General features: G+C 39.5%; 1 protein-coding gene across 1 annotated transcript; it reads right to left on the minus strand.

The window, feature by feature from the left end:
- Positions 1-888: 888 nt before the first annotated feature.
- On the minus strand, positions 889-16929 carry LOC137335811 (MOB kinase activator 1A). The gene is made up of 6 exons (XM_068001252.1): positions 16728-16929; positions 12184-12350; positions 11453-11546; positions 7552-7685; positions 6786-6949; positions 889-5510 (listed from the first exon to the last, which is right to left on the minus strand). Exons 1-6 carry the CDS (start codon positions 16739-16741, stop codon positions 5433-5435), a joined length of 651 nt encoding a protein of 216 aa, XP_067857353.1. The 5' UTR covers positions 16742-16929; the 3' UTR covers positions 889-5432.
- Positions 16930-17090: the final 161 nt, after the last annotated feature.

Below are 17090 nucleotides of genomic sequence, written 5' to 3' on the forward strand. Positions count from 1 at the left end.
AAGTCCAGCAGCCCCCACTGCTGTATTGTCAAAATCTTAGCTTCAGATTTGGCAAGAGTTAAAAATTATATCCGTGGTAAAAGAGAGTCAATTTCACTTATTTACAACTTAGATAAAATGATCAGTTGTCAAATTCGATTTCCAAACCACCAGTAAAAGCACCAGAATACCACTTAATAAAAATTGACTTATTCAGTCATTAAATTAGTGGCCCTGATATTATTCCCTGTACAGCATAAACAATCTGTAAAACAAGTCCTCGGACTCCTTAGCAATGGACAAAAGATCTCCAAGTTAATTGAAAGTTTGATTCTCTTACCATGGGACTAATCGAAGCAATCACCATCAAGAGGCCAGAGACAGTTGCAGCCAGAAGTTTGGTGTGAGCAGCAAAGAACCTGTAGCTGCTGGGGGAAAAAAAAACTAATACATCAATTCAGGTTCTGGGACATTGTAAGACTTGAGGGCAGGAGACCATGATCAAGGTGCCCAAACTGAAGCCCATTGGTCACACGCAGCTGCTTGGAAATCCACTCAGCAGGCAACTCCAGTCTGACTTCCAGTTACTTATTGGAATTTTGTGGGCCTGGCAATTTTAATTTGTTCTTGAAACAAAAGACTAAAATCTGGTGCCAATGCATGCAAATTTACAGGAGCAATGATTTAATATTTATATTGTACCTGCCCCCTCCACTGCTTACACCCATTGACCCACAAAATGCAATGTCAACGTTTTCACATGTATTCTCAACATGTTTTCTCCAGAAGACATCACGCTGGACTGTACTGCTACAGCCAGCATGAGCAATTTAAAATAGAGGAGGAAAAAGCAACACATTTTAAACCATTGTCTACTTTAAAATAGCATTTGAATAACAACATGACAGGTGGCTTCAATCATTTTATTTGCACAAATTTTTAAACTGTAAATTCAAATGTAATTTATGTTTAATCATATATGCACATAGAAAATAAAAAAGTGGACTTTCTAGAGATAAGCAAGAACAAAGATTGCTGAAACCGAAAAAAAAAATATTGCCAGCTACAATGTTAGCTTTTGACTGAGTTCAAGAGTCTACGATCTTGACCTTTGCCAGGTTCTGAAAGGATTGCCCAGAGAATTTTCGGCCCAGCGGACTTTCAAAAATAGTTTTGTCCAGGTGACGTGTTCTGAAAATGCTTGGGCAACCCTTAATACCTGTTGTATTGATCTAATAGTTCTATCTAGTGGCCACCGCTATTAATACATCTTGTTCCTGTTCAAATGTTGTAATAGTTTCATGTAATGTGAATTTTTTTTTGAATCCCACCCTTCCAAACGTTTACCCCAATCTGTCCCCTTCCAAATTTTGAACTTTAACCAAATTAACGTCGCATCATCCACATGGCTGAATAATCCCGACACGACCTTCAGAGCACTTGTTTACATGCCATTCATTAATGTCCATTTTAATCAACCAAATTCTTCAACCTCAAGCAGCTAAAATTTAAAAAAAAACACACTTCACTGCAAAGTGTCAGTTGCCAAAAACCACTTGTTGAATCTGTATTTTCCAACAAGATCTGCACAGTTGCAATCTGCACATTTTCTCTCGACTACATGCCAAACCATTGAGTAAGCATACTCTAAAAGGCTGGTTGGGATTTATGCTTAGCATTACATCCATACAATACCACCACCATTTCCTACAAGGAGAATCAAAGGGTATAACAAGTAATTAAATGGATTTTGAGATTGCTGTATTCCACTTCACCATCCGTTTCTGACTCAATTTAGGCTTACAGGACTTCCAGGATTAAGCAATGTTAACTCTGGTTTCTTGCTTCAAGAATAGAATTCTGCCATGTGCAAGAACAGAATTTTGCAAGCTGGCAAACTAAATTCACAGGAATATCAACATGAACCAGCGTTATGTTTGCTAGTTATTTCCTGACATGTTAAAAAAAAGTGTATCTGGTCACCATGTGAGGAACAAAAGACCCAATCAATACCTTAGCATGCTCCTCCTTCAACTGTGGCATTTAATTTAAAAAGGATAATATACAAAATTAAAAGGAAAAAGTTATGAATAATTACCACTGAAAATTTGAGTCATTTCTGCAATAGAAGTTTTCAAGAGCATTTCATCTGCTGATTGACAACTGTCCAGTTAATAAATTGACAATTAGATCTAAAACTTGAATTTATTGGTTCTTCAGTTTGCAACAATCCTAAGTTTATACACTGCAAGTGTAACTCTGGTCAAACAGATGTGCATCATTTCTTTTACTATCACCACCCTCTCCGCAACAGACATCCACAAGCCTTAGAAACTACACTGCACCAAATTGCCAAAGTGGCTATTGTCAAATGCTTTATCATGTCTGCTAAAAAATACAGAAATCAACATTTGCAATACGATTTCAAAGGTAAAAATTAAAAACATGAAAAATGCATTTTCCCCTGCTTGGAAGACAAGCAACTTCAGATTTTAAGAAATAAGAGTATTTGCTAAAAACACCTCCGGAATTCCTTCAAAATTGTAGTTTTTGTTTTATGATTCTTGTGCATAGGTCCGAAACCCAATTTTGTTAATTGATTTGGATCTGAAAAGTGAAGAATCAGCATCAGTCTTGGTCATGAACCATTGGAAGACTAATTCTCCCATCCTTGGACAAATCCATTTCCAAGTTCTTTTCTAAACCGGAAATTGGAAATCTCAGCTGCAAAATTCAGTCAACTCAGTGTTTCAATCCTGCAGTTTCTTTTTGACAGGATGGAAGGATCTGTTGAAGGAAAAGACATGCATGCAGAAGGGGCAGAGGAGCAGTTTCCACTGTAAAAGGCAATCTAAACAAAAAAAAAATAGAAACGCCATTAGTATTAACTGCAGTTACTTCCCCTCCTCCAGAGATTCAGATAAACCACACCTTAAGATCTGGTCTGCTGACAACAGCTCCCATAGCTCTTCAGCAAATGGATACTTTGGAAACAGGGAATGGTATCAGTTTTCAAAGTCAGCACTTCAATTTTCTCCATTACTGCAGGTGCTAACTACTAGGGTTCAGTTCCACAAGTGCCAGAGGCCCTCAAGCAGTCATTCTTCATTTGTGGAAGACATCAATATTGGCAAGTTATTTCACTGGGGAAAGCATCATTGCCAAGTTCAATCCAGTCTTCAGTTTCCAACAGGAGTCAGATCAGTGGATAGGATCAAGAGCAGAAATCCGGTGCAATTTTTGCCACTGTTTTGCCCAGAGGACTACTGTCGCCTACCCTCTTTAGTTACCCCAGCCGAGATAAGTACAGACTGGGGATTTAATCTTGTGTTGCTTATGTGAATTTACCATCTGGGGAACTTGATTACCATCCTTATTCCCAATCTGAGGAAAAGGAAGGACTTAAAACAGGAAAATTTACTATAGTTGTGATTGATGCTTCTAGACTTAAGACACATTCTGCTTGGTATCTTTAAGATTGGAAAGGATTTTTATTTTGAAATTGGGAAGAACATGCCAACATCGAAAATACTCCACTTAACTTCTGCTTTAAACATTAAAGTTTTAATTCAGCCCTACACTTTTTTTTTGTTTCCTCTTTATTGTGCTCAACATGGCACCAAATTTTTTTTTTTTTTAAAATCACACTAACAGCAACAGCAACATTTGAACGGAAGAATGCTACTTGACTGGTCAATTCTTCTCCAGCATTATACAGGAAAAATACCTGGGAGTTTGTACTGCAGCAAAAGAAAGTTTGAAAATTCCTAAATCTGGCAGGTGGTTGTTTTCAGTAGTCACCATCAATGCTTAGACAATGCTATTTAGAATAAAAATGCCATTTACTTTAAGCGAATTATTGCTAGATTTTTAAAAAAAGATTCCCCTTGCCCCAAGACTACTTGCTACAATGCAATCACAGGTAAAAAGTTACATCCTGCTGTAAAGTTGCCTTATTCACCTCAATATGTAAAAACTTTTAAAAACATTTCCAATATTAAAGCATGATTGACCAAGTTTTGAAAAAGTAGTCTAGTTAAGGCAACTGGGCACAGTCCCCAAAGTGCATCTAATAATATTAGAAATAAAGGCAACACAGTCTTCACAATATGCAATCGTACATGCTCTGTGTTATAATCCAAAACTGCAGTTACAAGAGAGCCAAACCAAGTGGCGATTGGGAAACCCCAAATGGGTCAGATGTGCCATTGTAAACCAAAGCAGTAACAGCTTTAACTAAAGGTGAATTCACACAATCAGCAGCTGGTTGCAGACAGCATATTAACGATTCAGTACATGTAATCGATGGGGAAGTTTCTGAGGGAAAAAAAAATCAACCAGTGGTATTTTTCATTCTGCAATCTGGTATCACATTAACCTGCATATGTGTTTTGTGACACTGTTCAAGCAAGAAATTCCAACACATTTGCCTTCAATTCAAAACCTATTACTCGTATGAAGCGACTGATTTAAGTTTTGACCCAACTGCATTAAAAAGTGTAAAAATACTCAAGTTGGCTTATTTCAAAAATTGAATGTATGAACAAGATTAGGTACTGTAAACACCTTAAGTAAAATTGAGGGTTTTCTTTGTTAACTGTACTGCAATCACTATACTGTCAATCTGTAACATTTGATTGGCAAGGTGAGGCATGTTTCTCAAATACCCATAATGATGTTGGAGAGGTGAATAAATGTATGCGTGTGCACTGATCAAAGTATAAAATTGTTCCACTGTCTTTTAAATCTGAAAAAGTACATTTAGAGACTGTGTACAATTAACTAGTCTACAATTAACTAGTCTATTTGCAGTAGGAGCAACCTGCAGTCTCACTGCAAGTCAACCCATTTAAAACGTACATTCAAACTGCATCAGTTCCAGTTTGCTTCTCGGTCAAGGTCAAGAATCATGTTAGTTTTCCATCTTCCCTCATACAAAAAGCACAGAGGTAGGTGGAGCATGCAGGAACTTGGAATCCAGACTACAAATCCATCAGTCAAGAATCCAAATGGATCAAATTTTTACAGCAACAGATTTCTTGTCCCTAAATGTCTTTAGCATGCTTTGCTAATATTTTTCGATAAATATAGAGTATTTAAGTGTGCTGGTTACATCTAGGGGCAGAGAATCAATACTGCAACATCCTTTATGAGAACAGGTAGAATATTTGGGCACCGTTGAATCTTTCAACGTGGTTGAATGGTAATGTCTTCAAAACACTGACATATAGCTAGTTTATGGAAGTGCTTTTCAGAGGTTGTTCACACATTTATCATAGTACTACTTAACACAATGACAGAGACAATGGATTTTTCCACAGAGCATGCTCACAATGATCACACATCATACTGTGTATGTGCAGGAAACAGGGATCTTGAAGGTAAAAAAAGAGAAGCACTAAGATCACGCTGATGTGGAAACAAAAGGGAGGTTTCAATCCCTTCAAGAACACTCATCTGTCTTTTGATCCAAGTTTTTCAATTAGATCTTGGAGTGGAGCAAGTTCTTTTCTGTCAATCAGATTAAATTCCTGAAACAGGGAAAAAAAAAATTAAAGTCATGAAGAAACTAGTGGATCTCCTGTACTTCTACTGAGGGTCAATTGCAGGAAGAGGGCAAGAAAAAGGAAGGGGTGGATGGTGGTGAAGAAAGGAAACTGGAAGGCTTCTTAAAGCCTCAAAGCATATGGATTCGACCAGTGCTAAACAAAATTAACCGTACTCATCCAGATGCTGTTGCTATGAAGGACCTTCTTTTGCTAATTAAAAAGCTTCACTGCATCCCCCCCACCCCAACCCATTAAAAAAAAAGCTCCCATGGTCAAGTCAGAGAATGTCGTTTTGAGAGGCAGGAACATGACGCCATGTATTTTCCCATTGAAGTGTTGATGTGCGCCTTTCAGACTACCAAGTTGAATTGATAAATAAACAGAAGGGCAGTTAGGATCCTGCAGATATTGTAGCTCTGGCGGTGTCTCCCTGGACAGTTCTTCCCATACATTGTAAATGAGCACCTTGCTTTCTTTCTAGTAAAAGGTGTTGCACTAATTAATGGTATATTAGGTGTTCCTGTAACTTTAAGTTAATTTAATATAAAAATATATAACATCTGAATACTAACATTTACTTTGGTTGCAGTGTTGTAAGATGAAAATTAATCAAACTTGTCAGCCCAAGGAGATAGCTGCCTTCCTGCAGTGGTTGGCATGCCAAGGACTAAGTTTAATTATATTCCTTCAGCTAAGATTTTTTATTTTGCTCAGTATATTTTTCAAACATTGACCCCCATCTCCAATATAATGGAAAGTCATGTTGCTGTGCAGTGCCATAAAGTGACTGGAAACAAGAACACAATGTCTAACTCCAATTCAGCAACACTAACTTTTTGAATCAACAGCAGATGTGTCTTGGAAGTGTTATGAACTGCAACACTTTCAACATGGATCTTCTGTTGATTCAGAACGTTAGAAAAAGGAGGGGACATGGGGAAGGGAAAAAAAGAGAAAAGCTTTTGGGTCACAAGGGAGAAAAAAGTGCCTGATTTTCTTGAAATTAAGAATCTAGACGATTGAAAATATTGGACAATGAATTCTGGTACATACTGATCCTGGACCAGAAATTGAACTTGGGATCCATAATGTCAGTTGTGTACAGGCCAACAGACAGATTAAAATAGATTTAACAAATTGCTCAATTTGTTAAATATGCCAATACACATGGGAGATGATTTTTAAAAAATGTATCAAATTAAAATTCCAGGCCTCACTAAATTAACAAGTGCCTGCAAGTGATGCAGAACATATTACCTGAACAAAGAAAATGAAGTGCTTGAAGGAAGTATTGAGATGTGCCTCCTCCTGGAGCTGCATCACAGAGTCAAAATGCTGGTGGTAAATGTGAGCGTAGACCCTGAACAGCCGCTTCAGGATGGTCTTGGCAACAGACATGAAGTTTTTAGGAAAGGGTACTCCTGCAATAAAGGAAAATTATGATCAACAAAGCATTTGGAAAAAGTTAAAGACACAGATTTAAAAGGAACTGTGCATTTACATGTTTAAAAAAATGACAACACTCAAGTTCAGGTGGTATCAAAACTTAAACACAAATCTAGCAGCTGAGCTGAACAGGGAGAAGGTGCAACAAGACCACGAAAGAAGCTTCCCAGCTTCGACATCGAAAGACGCTTAACCAACTTCATTTGAATTTATCCTGCAGTTCTAGTTCTTGCATGGATCATTCACAACTTCAAACCCCTCCATTGAAATAAGGAGGCTTTCGCTGTAGGGAAGCATTTTTTTTTAAGAAGGAGGATTAAAAATGAAACCAAGTCCATTAAATGAAGCAGTTGCAGTCTCAACCAGGAGTTCACCGCAATTGGACGAGCTATTTCACTTTAAATGGAGGTGGGGGAGGAGACATCGGCCTGAAACCTGGTAAACTGCGGCACAAGTGTTGGAGCAACACTGCAGTGCCACCAGACAAAATGAAAACTGTCTGTCACCCAAAACATACCCTCTTTTCTTGATCATTTTCCATTTGAACTGGAAAGCATGACGAAATAAAAGGTCTCACCTATTTTAGAAGGAAAGAGGGTCTCATCATCAAGCTGGTCCTGTACCCATGTCATCAGGTAATCAATGTACTTCGGAGCAGAACATTTGATTGGCTTTTTAATGTTTGTGCCATCAGCCCAATGGTACTCATATCTGCAAACAAATATCCTCAGTAGTAATATCGATGGATACAGATGGCAAGAAATCAAAGATTCTGCATAAATGCTGCAGTTGCAATGTCTATTCAACCAACATTTGAGATTATCACCAGGGCTCATACTTTAGAACATAAGAACATTAAGGCTAGCTAACAGTCAAGTCTTCTCTCGTCCATATCATTCAACAATTTTATTTGATGACAATCTGAAAAAAAGAGCTGAAAACTGACAACACAACTGAACAAGGTAACCAAAGGATCAACTGGGAATTAATCATTGCTTCAAAATATTCATCTCATTTCTCAATTACTCCCTCTGCTTACCTCAGCTATTCCTCCCAACTTCGCTCTGTAGTCAGGTCACTTTTTTTTTAAAAAAAGAGATGGAAGCATTGAAGGAAAAGCAAGAGAAAAAGATAGCTGAATTTGAATTGTTTTTGAAGTGGGTGCAGGTAGGATTTCGAACAAAATCATGTTCAAACTTTTACCATTTTTAACTAAACTGGGCAAATATTTTTTTATTCATTCATGGGATGTGGGTGTTGCTGCCATCCCCGTAATTGCCCTTGAGAAGGTGGTGGTGAGCCGCCTTCTTGAACCGCTGCAGTCCGTGTGGTGAAGGTTCTCCCACAGTGCTGTTCGGTAGGGCGTTCCAGGATTTTGAACCAGCGAACGATGAAGGAACGGCGATAAATTTCCAAGTGTGTGACTTGGAAGGGAACGTGCAGGTGGTGTTGTTCCCATGTGCCTGCTGCCCTTGTCCTTCTAAGTGGTAGAGGTCGGGGGTTTGGGAGGTGCTGTCGAAGAAGCCTTGGCGAGTTGCTGCAGTGCATCCTGTGGATGGTACACACTGCAGCCACAGTGCGCCGGTGGTGAAGGGAGTGAATGTTTAGGGTGGTGGATGGGGTGCCGATCAAGCAGACTGCTTTGTCCTGGATGGTGTCGAGCTTTTTGATGTGTTGTTGGAGCTGCACTCATCCAGGCAAGTGACTTGTGCCTTGTCGATGGTGGAAAAGCTTTGGGGATTCAGGAGGTGAAGCACTCGCTGCAGAAGACCCAGCCTCTGACCTGCTCTTGTAGCCACAGTATTTATATGGCTGGTCCAGTTATGTTTCTGGACAATGGTGACCCCCAGGATGTTAATAGTGGGGGATTCGGCGATGGTAATGCCGTTGAATGTCAACGGGAGGTGGTTAGACACTCTCTCTTGGAGATGGTCATTGCCTGGCACTTGTCTGGACTTATACCTTTAAGTCCCTTTTTGATTTTTGAATTGAACTAAATTTCTTTGAATGTATTTCTTCCTGATTTTCGGCCCCCTCTACATCCAACAACTATGGCTGTGGATATGTACCCTAGTATGAGTTACAACCTCCAGACACAGGTGCAATGGGAAGAATATAGAGGGGGAATATGAAGTAAATACAAGGATCACAACTGCCATATCCAATTTTATGGAACCGAATTGCATCCATGCCTCACCCTGTAAACAATGGAAAAAAAGGGGAGAAAGCAAAGCAAGATAGAAGAAAGGAGCAAAGTTAGTGCAATCATGATTAAATGCCCCAAAATGTTTTTGGCTTCTTTGTAATTATGGCATTGCATTTACCAAATCAAACAGTCTATCTGCACAACTCTTCTCTTTCTACGAGCTCCAGTCAGAATGTAAGCCATGAGCCAAACATATGGCAAGAGCTAACACAATCAAGGCATAAAAAGAGACACTGCCTATCAACATCAGATCATAATTTGTTCCTAAACACCTTAGTCGCATTTCAATATAGTAAGTGGTTTGTGAGCAGACTCCACAGATAGTGTGTCAAATAATTTATTCGAAGTAGAAACGATTCACAGCTTTCTGAAGTGCTCACAAACTTAAAAGTCGCATCTCACCCAGTGCACAATATAAACTTTGCTCCAGTTTGAATTAACAGGACAGGAAGCTAGCTAAAAATAAATATAAACTAATTTTAAAGATCAGGGTGACCAAAATCTTTAGGTCCACACTGAGGAGCCCATAAAAATTTGATTGGAAGGGTTGAATATCCAATTATATTTTGTGCGCAAGACTCTCATCTCGAGGCCTCCATCACAACAGGTAGATTAACCAGCGTCGCCTAGATTTACTTATGTAGAAAGCAGTCCTTCGTCCTTTTTTGATCAACTTTGGTGGTGAAAAACAGCATTCACCTCCCCACTCAACATGCATTTAAGTGAATCAAACACTAATTCAAATAAAATATCTCATTGAGAAAGTTAGTCCCCCTCCTAATAGCTCAATGGAAACAACATATTAATTGACTCACTTTTAACACCCGTGATTTAATTACATTGTTCTTGTTCAAGTTCTCATCATCAGCCAATAGTTATCTCCTTTCATCCTCCCCCAGGGTTAAAGTTAGCGAGCAATGATGTGAGTGAGCGAAATTTAACTTCAACTAACACAATTGTTGAAGGCCTTGGTTACCAATGCTTCAAATGTAGGGTTTTTGAGGATACAAAGTGTACTTCAATCATTCTACTTTTTTTTTTAAAAAGCATTGCACTAAATTTCCAAACAACCCTCAATATTATAGGATGTCTCAGTTACAGTTACCCTGTTTCGAGATTCAGAATTACGACTCGAAGCAGACTGGATTTGTTCTATTCTCTTCCTCCTCCGAGATCACAGCAGCAGTGTAACAACCAACCATTTCTATTCTAGAGGGAATTTTCAATGCCCGAAATGTGTTGTGTGTAGGAATGTTGAAGTGACTGTACCTATTCAACTAAATTACTGTAGACCTTTTACTTAAAAGGGGAAGCAAAGTTTGTGGAGGTGGAGAAAGGGGAAAGAGAAGAGCAGAATTTGTTCAAAGCACACCCTATTTAAAATTGAAAAAATATGCCCTTCAGTTCATATAAACTGGCTTTAAAAAGAAAAGAAAAATTACCCTCATGGAGATCCTCAAGTGTCAATCCCTCTCTGCTACGCTATTCCTGTAAAGTGACCACACAGAAACAAAATAGCAGGGACCATGACTTCAAGCTAGCTTGGCAGTCATGCAGGAGCATGTTTCCACCAGTACAGACTGGGAATGCAGACTGAAACAGTAGCAGAGATCCCTACAGTCGGGGAGCCACTGAGCAATTCAGGGTCGTCTGAACTGATGCACGTTGATGTTTCCGCATGTAGCAGTTATGTGATTAATTCTGACTACGTTGTGATGTTACTGGGGTTATCCAGCAGATGGAGACCATCCAGTCTGATCAGAAGATTTAGATTTTTGCAGAAACATCATAGTAAAATTCTCCGGGGGAGGGTGGGAAAGGAGGAACAAAGCAGCATGAAATTAAAAGCACTCCCCTGGTCCCTAGTATAGGTATTACAATTTCAATCTTGCCTCAGATGACGATGTGCATTTAATCTAAGTTCATTTCAGGCAGAAGATCAAAGTTTGTTTAGTAGCTAACATTATGAATATATTGTTTCTGAAGTTGTGCACATTTAAGACAAATGGACTACACCAGCAAACATGCCTATTTCACAACTGGATTTTTCAACTTCGATGTAAACTTCAAATCACCTTTTGGCACTTCATTCCTTTTTAGCCATTTTTAATTAAAAAGGCAAGGCTGGGCTCGAGGGGCCTTTCATCTCAAGATACTCGGAAGCACTTCATAGCCAAACTGATTACTTCTTGCACGTAGTTACTGTCCACCCTTCCATATCTAGCCATTTCTGTGAATTCCTAGCCTATAATGAACAGGAGACCTTTCCTACCTTGGGCCTGCTGACATAACAGGACAGCTTTGCTCCGTACAAAACTCTGTAATTGTTCCATATAGCATGTTGATTTGGTTGAAGAAGTCCACAGCTGAAAAGAAATAGCCAACATTAAAAGTTTATTTCTACTGTAATCGCAGGCCGTACTGTAGTTACGAGTGATGTACAGTTCAGTCCCTGTCCTATTTTAAAATGCCATTCACAGAAAATATTACCTAAAATAAATGAATAATGCTCTAAATACCAGGAATAACCTCACACTTGGTATGTATGCAGTTTCATTCGAAGAAAATTGACCTTGATTCTTCCAAGACAATTCAACAAGTTTTCCTTTAAGGGGGAGGGGAGAAAGAAAGAACAGGCAAACAGAAAAAAAGTCTCAAAACATATTTCTAGGACTCCTTTCATGGGTTAGGTGATGGGAAAATAGTGACCAGCACAAAAGTGAAGAATGAGTTTCAATTTCATGAAAGTTTAAACAGGAAATGACAAAAAAGTGTCCTTGGAAGTCCCAGATAGTTATGCAACTGCAACTTTTGAGATTTAAATGCATTTTGACTGCAGTGTTTAATGTTTTTTTGAAAAAAAGCATCTCAATATATGTTCAATACTTGTACAAGGATGCAACTGGAGAGGAAAACCAAAGCAATTTGTAAAGTTAGGATGAGGTCAGATAGAGATGATTAGACAAGAAAGATAGAATTAAATCCAAGTTTGAGCAGACTTACTATTTACTGCAATCCATTCATTGAGATCCTCGCCTTCTGGTAACATAACAGCCTGACGAAGATTACCACTGCCCAGGGTTGCTTCAGCATGCTTTAGAAGCTCATATTGGTGTGAACCCTCAGGAATGTTCTTTTTCGGTTTGAAAGTTCTGTTATTTCGATTCCCACTAGAATGCAAGTAAAACATTCATTATTAGTGTTCCTTCAAAGCAAGTATACAGATGCGAAGAATGTCTATGGTGGTGGTGAGGTTTGACGAGAAAGAAAAGAAATCAACCATTTACCCAGAAAAGATCTGTTCACTGCAAGGAGATTACAAGGTTGTAACTTTCTTTAAGGGCTCCTGTGATAGTATAATCCAAAAAATGAAAGTTTATAAACTTAAAAACTGAAGGAATTCAACAATCTTTCTTTAAAATTCCTACACATTTCATTTGTGAAATGCCAACCCTACCTTACAGCAGACGGTGAGAGTTGTTAGCCAGAGAGCTGAAATGACAAACTGAACCAAGATGTCTGGCTGCCGACCAAAGTCAACATCACAACAGGACAGGCAAGCAATATTACTGTACCCAAGCCCAGCATCAGTTGCACACAAAGTATCACAGACCTCAATTAAATTTTATATCAGGTCAGAAGTGTGAATCTGATTGTTGCGTTTATAATTAGACAAGACGGTGCCTTTTGATCCAAAAGAAAGTGGTTCATCAATTCATTGATCTATTCTGTGTGACTGTTGCTTGTTGCAGGACAAGCTGCTACACAAAGCAAATGTGTAAACGCGAACTGGTGGTGACTGTTACCACGAGAAACTGCTGCACTCCTGGCAAATGCGCTTGCTGGACTTATCAGGCTAGCAACTCTTATTGAAGTTGGTACCTTCAGGTGATTGGTCATGGTACAAGGACATGACTCATTTTAGAAGCAGGTATCCTATAATCAGTGATATTTCTATGACCACAAGTACACAGCACCATAAATGACACAGCTTATTTTCATCATGTGCTCTTAGGTGAATGCAGCATCCTGATGCCAAGAGTGTGGGATTGAAGCAGTATGTCGACTTCTTGTGACAACTGATCTTTGAGGTTAAGAAGGAGCATTGTCAAAAGGTGGAGAGTGAGTGCAGGTCCAGTTCAAGCAGCCATTAATGAACTCGCTGAAGCAGGCGGTTCCACGACACAAATTGCACCTTGTGGATGATGCATCCAGAATTTCTCTAACAGTCTTCAGTTGCTCCCTCAAATGATATTATGCCACATATTACAATGGCCTAGCAAGGGAAATAGCAGAATGATTTTTGCACTTCAGTTGCTTCGGACACCCATAGAGGGATGCACAGCAGAGGTTTCACAATTTACCATAGGGCACAAAAGAGAGAGAGAGAGAGAGAGAGAGAGAGACCAACTCAAACTTGTCTTGCAGGCATATTCAAAAGCCGTTCCCTCTCCATTCTGCCCTCACAGCTAGGAAATGGTTTGAATAATATGGAGGGGAGCAAAAAAAACACATAGATGCATCATTATCTCATGGCAGCAGAAGTGGCAGGTGGGGCATTTCAATTGGCCTTGTCGCCCCTGAGCTAAGGTTGGGGGCGGGGGGGGGGGGGGGGGGGAAGAAATATACATCAAGTTTCATGCTCTTACTTGCTATTCAGTGATTCCTGTTGACAAGGGCACATACTTGGATAGTGAGCCACTGAAGACTGTTCCGAGCATGCCACCCCCACCAAAGTCAATTTGCCTACCAAGTCACGACTGAAGTTCACATGAGGAATGGTTCCTTTGGGATAGGATTTGAAGGTGACGAGAGATGGAGACGAAAGGCAAGATTGCTCAAGTATGTATGTAATTGGTAACAGAGTCAAAAGAACATTTATTTCATACTATAAAAAAGCCAATTCAAAATACCTGCTCAATTTGCAATAGAAATAACGTCTCATCCTACAAAGGACAGTGGGGCACTTCACCATACAAAGAATGATCATGTGACTGTGCAACGCTGTTCACAGAGAGGTGCTCAGTATCCATGGGATAAAGAGATGGAGGGAGGGAAAAGAGAAGCTAACAGCTAACTGCCTGGACATCAGTACTGGGTAGGCATTAACTGAGCTGAGAGGCCCACCACTATAACTGAACAACCTACCATCACTCAATGTCTCAGTTTACAGAGTCACTTAGGTAAGCGCTAAGCAGCACTCCGAACAATAGCCCAGTTGGATCCATTGCTTTCAGGGGAGAAAACTGGAAAGAAATACAAGCTCAACTAATGCCTTAATAAATCACAACTGAATACGAAACCTGTGATGGCATTCTCTGCAAATCTACTTCAAGTCATTTGTAGATTCACATACTTGTTGAGGCAAGCCAAGTTGCTGGAAAGTATAAATTACACAGCTCAGGAAGTTGGTTTCAAAATAGGAGTGTGTGAATGAGACATATTTAATCTCTGTCCTAGTGTTGATATTCAGGCAGAATGATGCATCACTAATATAGATCAATACAACCTGTACTGCAAGGAAAACTGAAGTTTGAACAATGAGTTTGTATTTGGTCATCTGGGGAGGGAGGAGCCATACAAGTTGGCTCAGGTAAAGCCGTCATCACTGGTTGCTCAATCTGCTGAAATCAAGTATGGCATCATCACCACCTCCCCACCCCAAAAGAAAATATTGTTCCCATGTCCAAAAGATTTTTTTCTTTAAATTGATGGTGAGGGAAGGAAAGGGGATAATAAAGGAAAAATGATGTGGCAAGTGGCAATCCAACAAGGCGGCAGACAGTGAATTATGCAACTGGTCCACTCTACTGACTTAAACTGACCAATGCTCTATTTATTCAAGTCACTTCAACCAAAGTAGGTTTTGCTGCAAAACAGCAACATAACAACCTAGCCTTTAGGTGGACAAGATCTTTAAAGAGGGAATCCCATTTTCTATAAAGCTTGGGCTCTGTGCAGTAATCCATTCAGTCGATTCTCACTGCCAGCAGCTGCTGAGGCAAACAATGTGAAATGGCAACCAAACAGGTAATTTGCAGTCCACCCATCCAGACCTCCCAACTTCTCTTCTCCCTGCCTGCACCCAGTCATTCTCCTCCCTCCACACCCTCTTCCCTCCTTTTTCTCCTCAAAACAGATGATTTGAGCTGAAGGGATACCAAACACATTACCAATATCTCTTATTAAACAAGATACTGTCACAAGTTAAAACCTGCATCCTGATATTGTTGAAATATTTCAGATAATCATTTATGCTTGATGCTCAATTTATAAGACCTCAAATGTGATTATATCATAACATTGAAAGCCACTTGCTGCTATTCACAATTCTAACTGAAGCATGCATAGCAACAATCCTATGTTCAGTTATATCAAAAGCTTATTTTTTTTGAAGTTGCACACACCATTAGTACAGGCAAATATGAAAAGGTGGGTGCCAGAAATAGGTAAATATCATTGAAAAAAATCTAACCAGAAAGTAACCACATGTTGTAACTTTCAGGAAGCAGGCACAGAAGAATCATTTTGTAATGAGGCTAAAGAAATAAAAACTTTCCTTCCAAGTGGAGGAAAAGAGAAAATGAAGGAAAGAGGCAAATTACTTTAAAGTCTATTTAGAAGCAAAAATGAATTAAGTGTTGGAATTAAGGGCAAACAGTTATACAGTCACATCTTCTCCTCCCTTACCACAATCAACATAAAATACAAATGGGTAATGGCAATTGGCAAACTAGAATATTAGGTGGTTGGCAAAAGGAGGCTCTTGCAACTACAAAGTTAAAAGTACATACAGAATTAAGGGGCTACATCCTATACTCAAACACGAGACTTTCTTGTTTGCAACTTCCTCCATCCGATGTCCTCCCCAAAACTGAAACCAGAAGCACAGCTGACAAGAGCTTGGTTCGGGTTTAAACCTAAATGTAGATACAGTGTCAAAAAAGTTGTAATTTTATTCAATATGCTATTAAGTGAAGATCGAGAGCAGACAAGTTCATAGCAAGCAGTTCAACATCGAGAAAAAAATTACAGCCTTCTAAAAAAAAAATCAAAAGCAAAATACCGCGGATGCTGGAAATCTGAAATACAAACAGAAAATGCTGGAGAAGCTCAGCAGGTCAAGGGCAGCATCTGTGGAGAGAGAGAGAGAGAAACAGAAAAACAGACCGTTCCTGACGAAAGGTCTTCATCCTGAAACGTTAACTTCTTTCTCACACAGATGCTGCCCTTGACCCGCTGAGCTTCTCCGGCATTTTATGTTTTTATTTTAAAAATCAATACCTGTGTCGCTTTTTTAAAACACTGCGGAAATGCTTCAATCAGCCAAGCCGCCGCAAAGGTAGCCCTCAGGCCGACGTGAGCTGACAGGAGAGGTAGGGGGGGGGGGGGGGGGGAAGGCAACAAACAGCCTGAATAAATTAAAATCGAGATTAGGAAAGGAAACCGTGGGCCTACAGGCCTAAAGTTGCCACAGTGCAGAACTAAAACAGGAAGAATGGAGGAGCTGAGCCCCGACCGAGTCACATCTGCCCACAGATACTTACAAAAGGAAGCTCATGGTTTTTTTTTTGTTCCAAATTTATTCCACTCAAAATAAGAAGGGTTAAAGAATAACTCGCAAAGACATTACAGTCCGAGCCACTTCAGGGAAAGGAAGAATTCCTTCAATCGACAACTAATAATTTTTTTTAAAAAAAAAAATCCCTCACAGCGAGAGAGAAAAAAAACTTGACCAACTATCTTCCACAGGCAGCAGGAATCTCGCGAGAACCGCCTCAACGCGATATTACGCAAATCAGGCCAGATAACTGACAGCAGCAACAGCCAATCGCTGACGGTCATGGTTCCCTTTCAAACCAATCGGAAAGAGCTGGAGGTTGGGACGATTTTTTTTTTGCGGTTTTAAA

The sequence above is a fragment of the Heptranchias perlo genome, chromosome 20 (assembly GCF_035084215.1).
Source record: "Heptranchias perlo isolate sHepPer1 chromosome 20, sHepPer1.hap1, whole genome shotgun sequence".
Lineage (NCBI taxonomy): Eukaryota > Metazoa > Chordata > Chondrichthyes > Hexanchiformes > Hexanchidae > Heptranchias > Heptranchias perlo.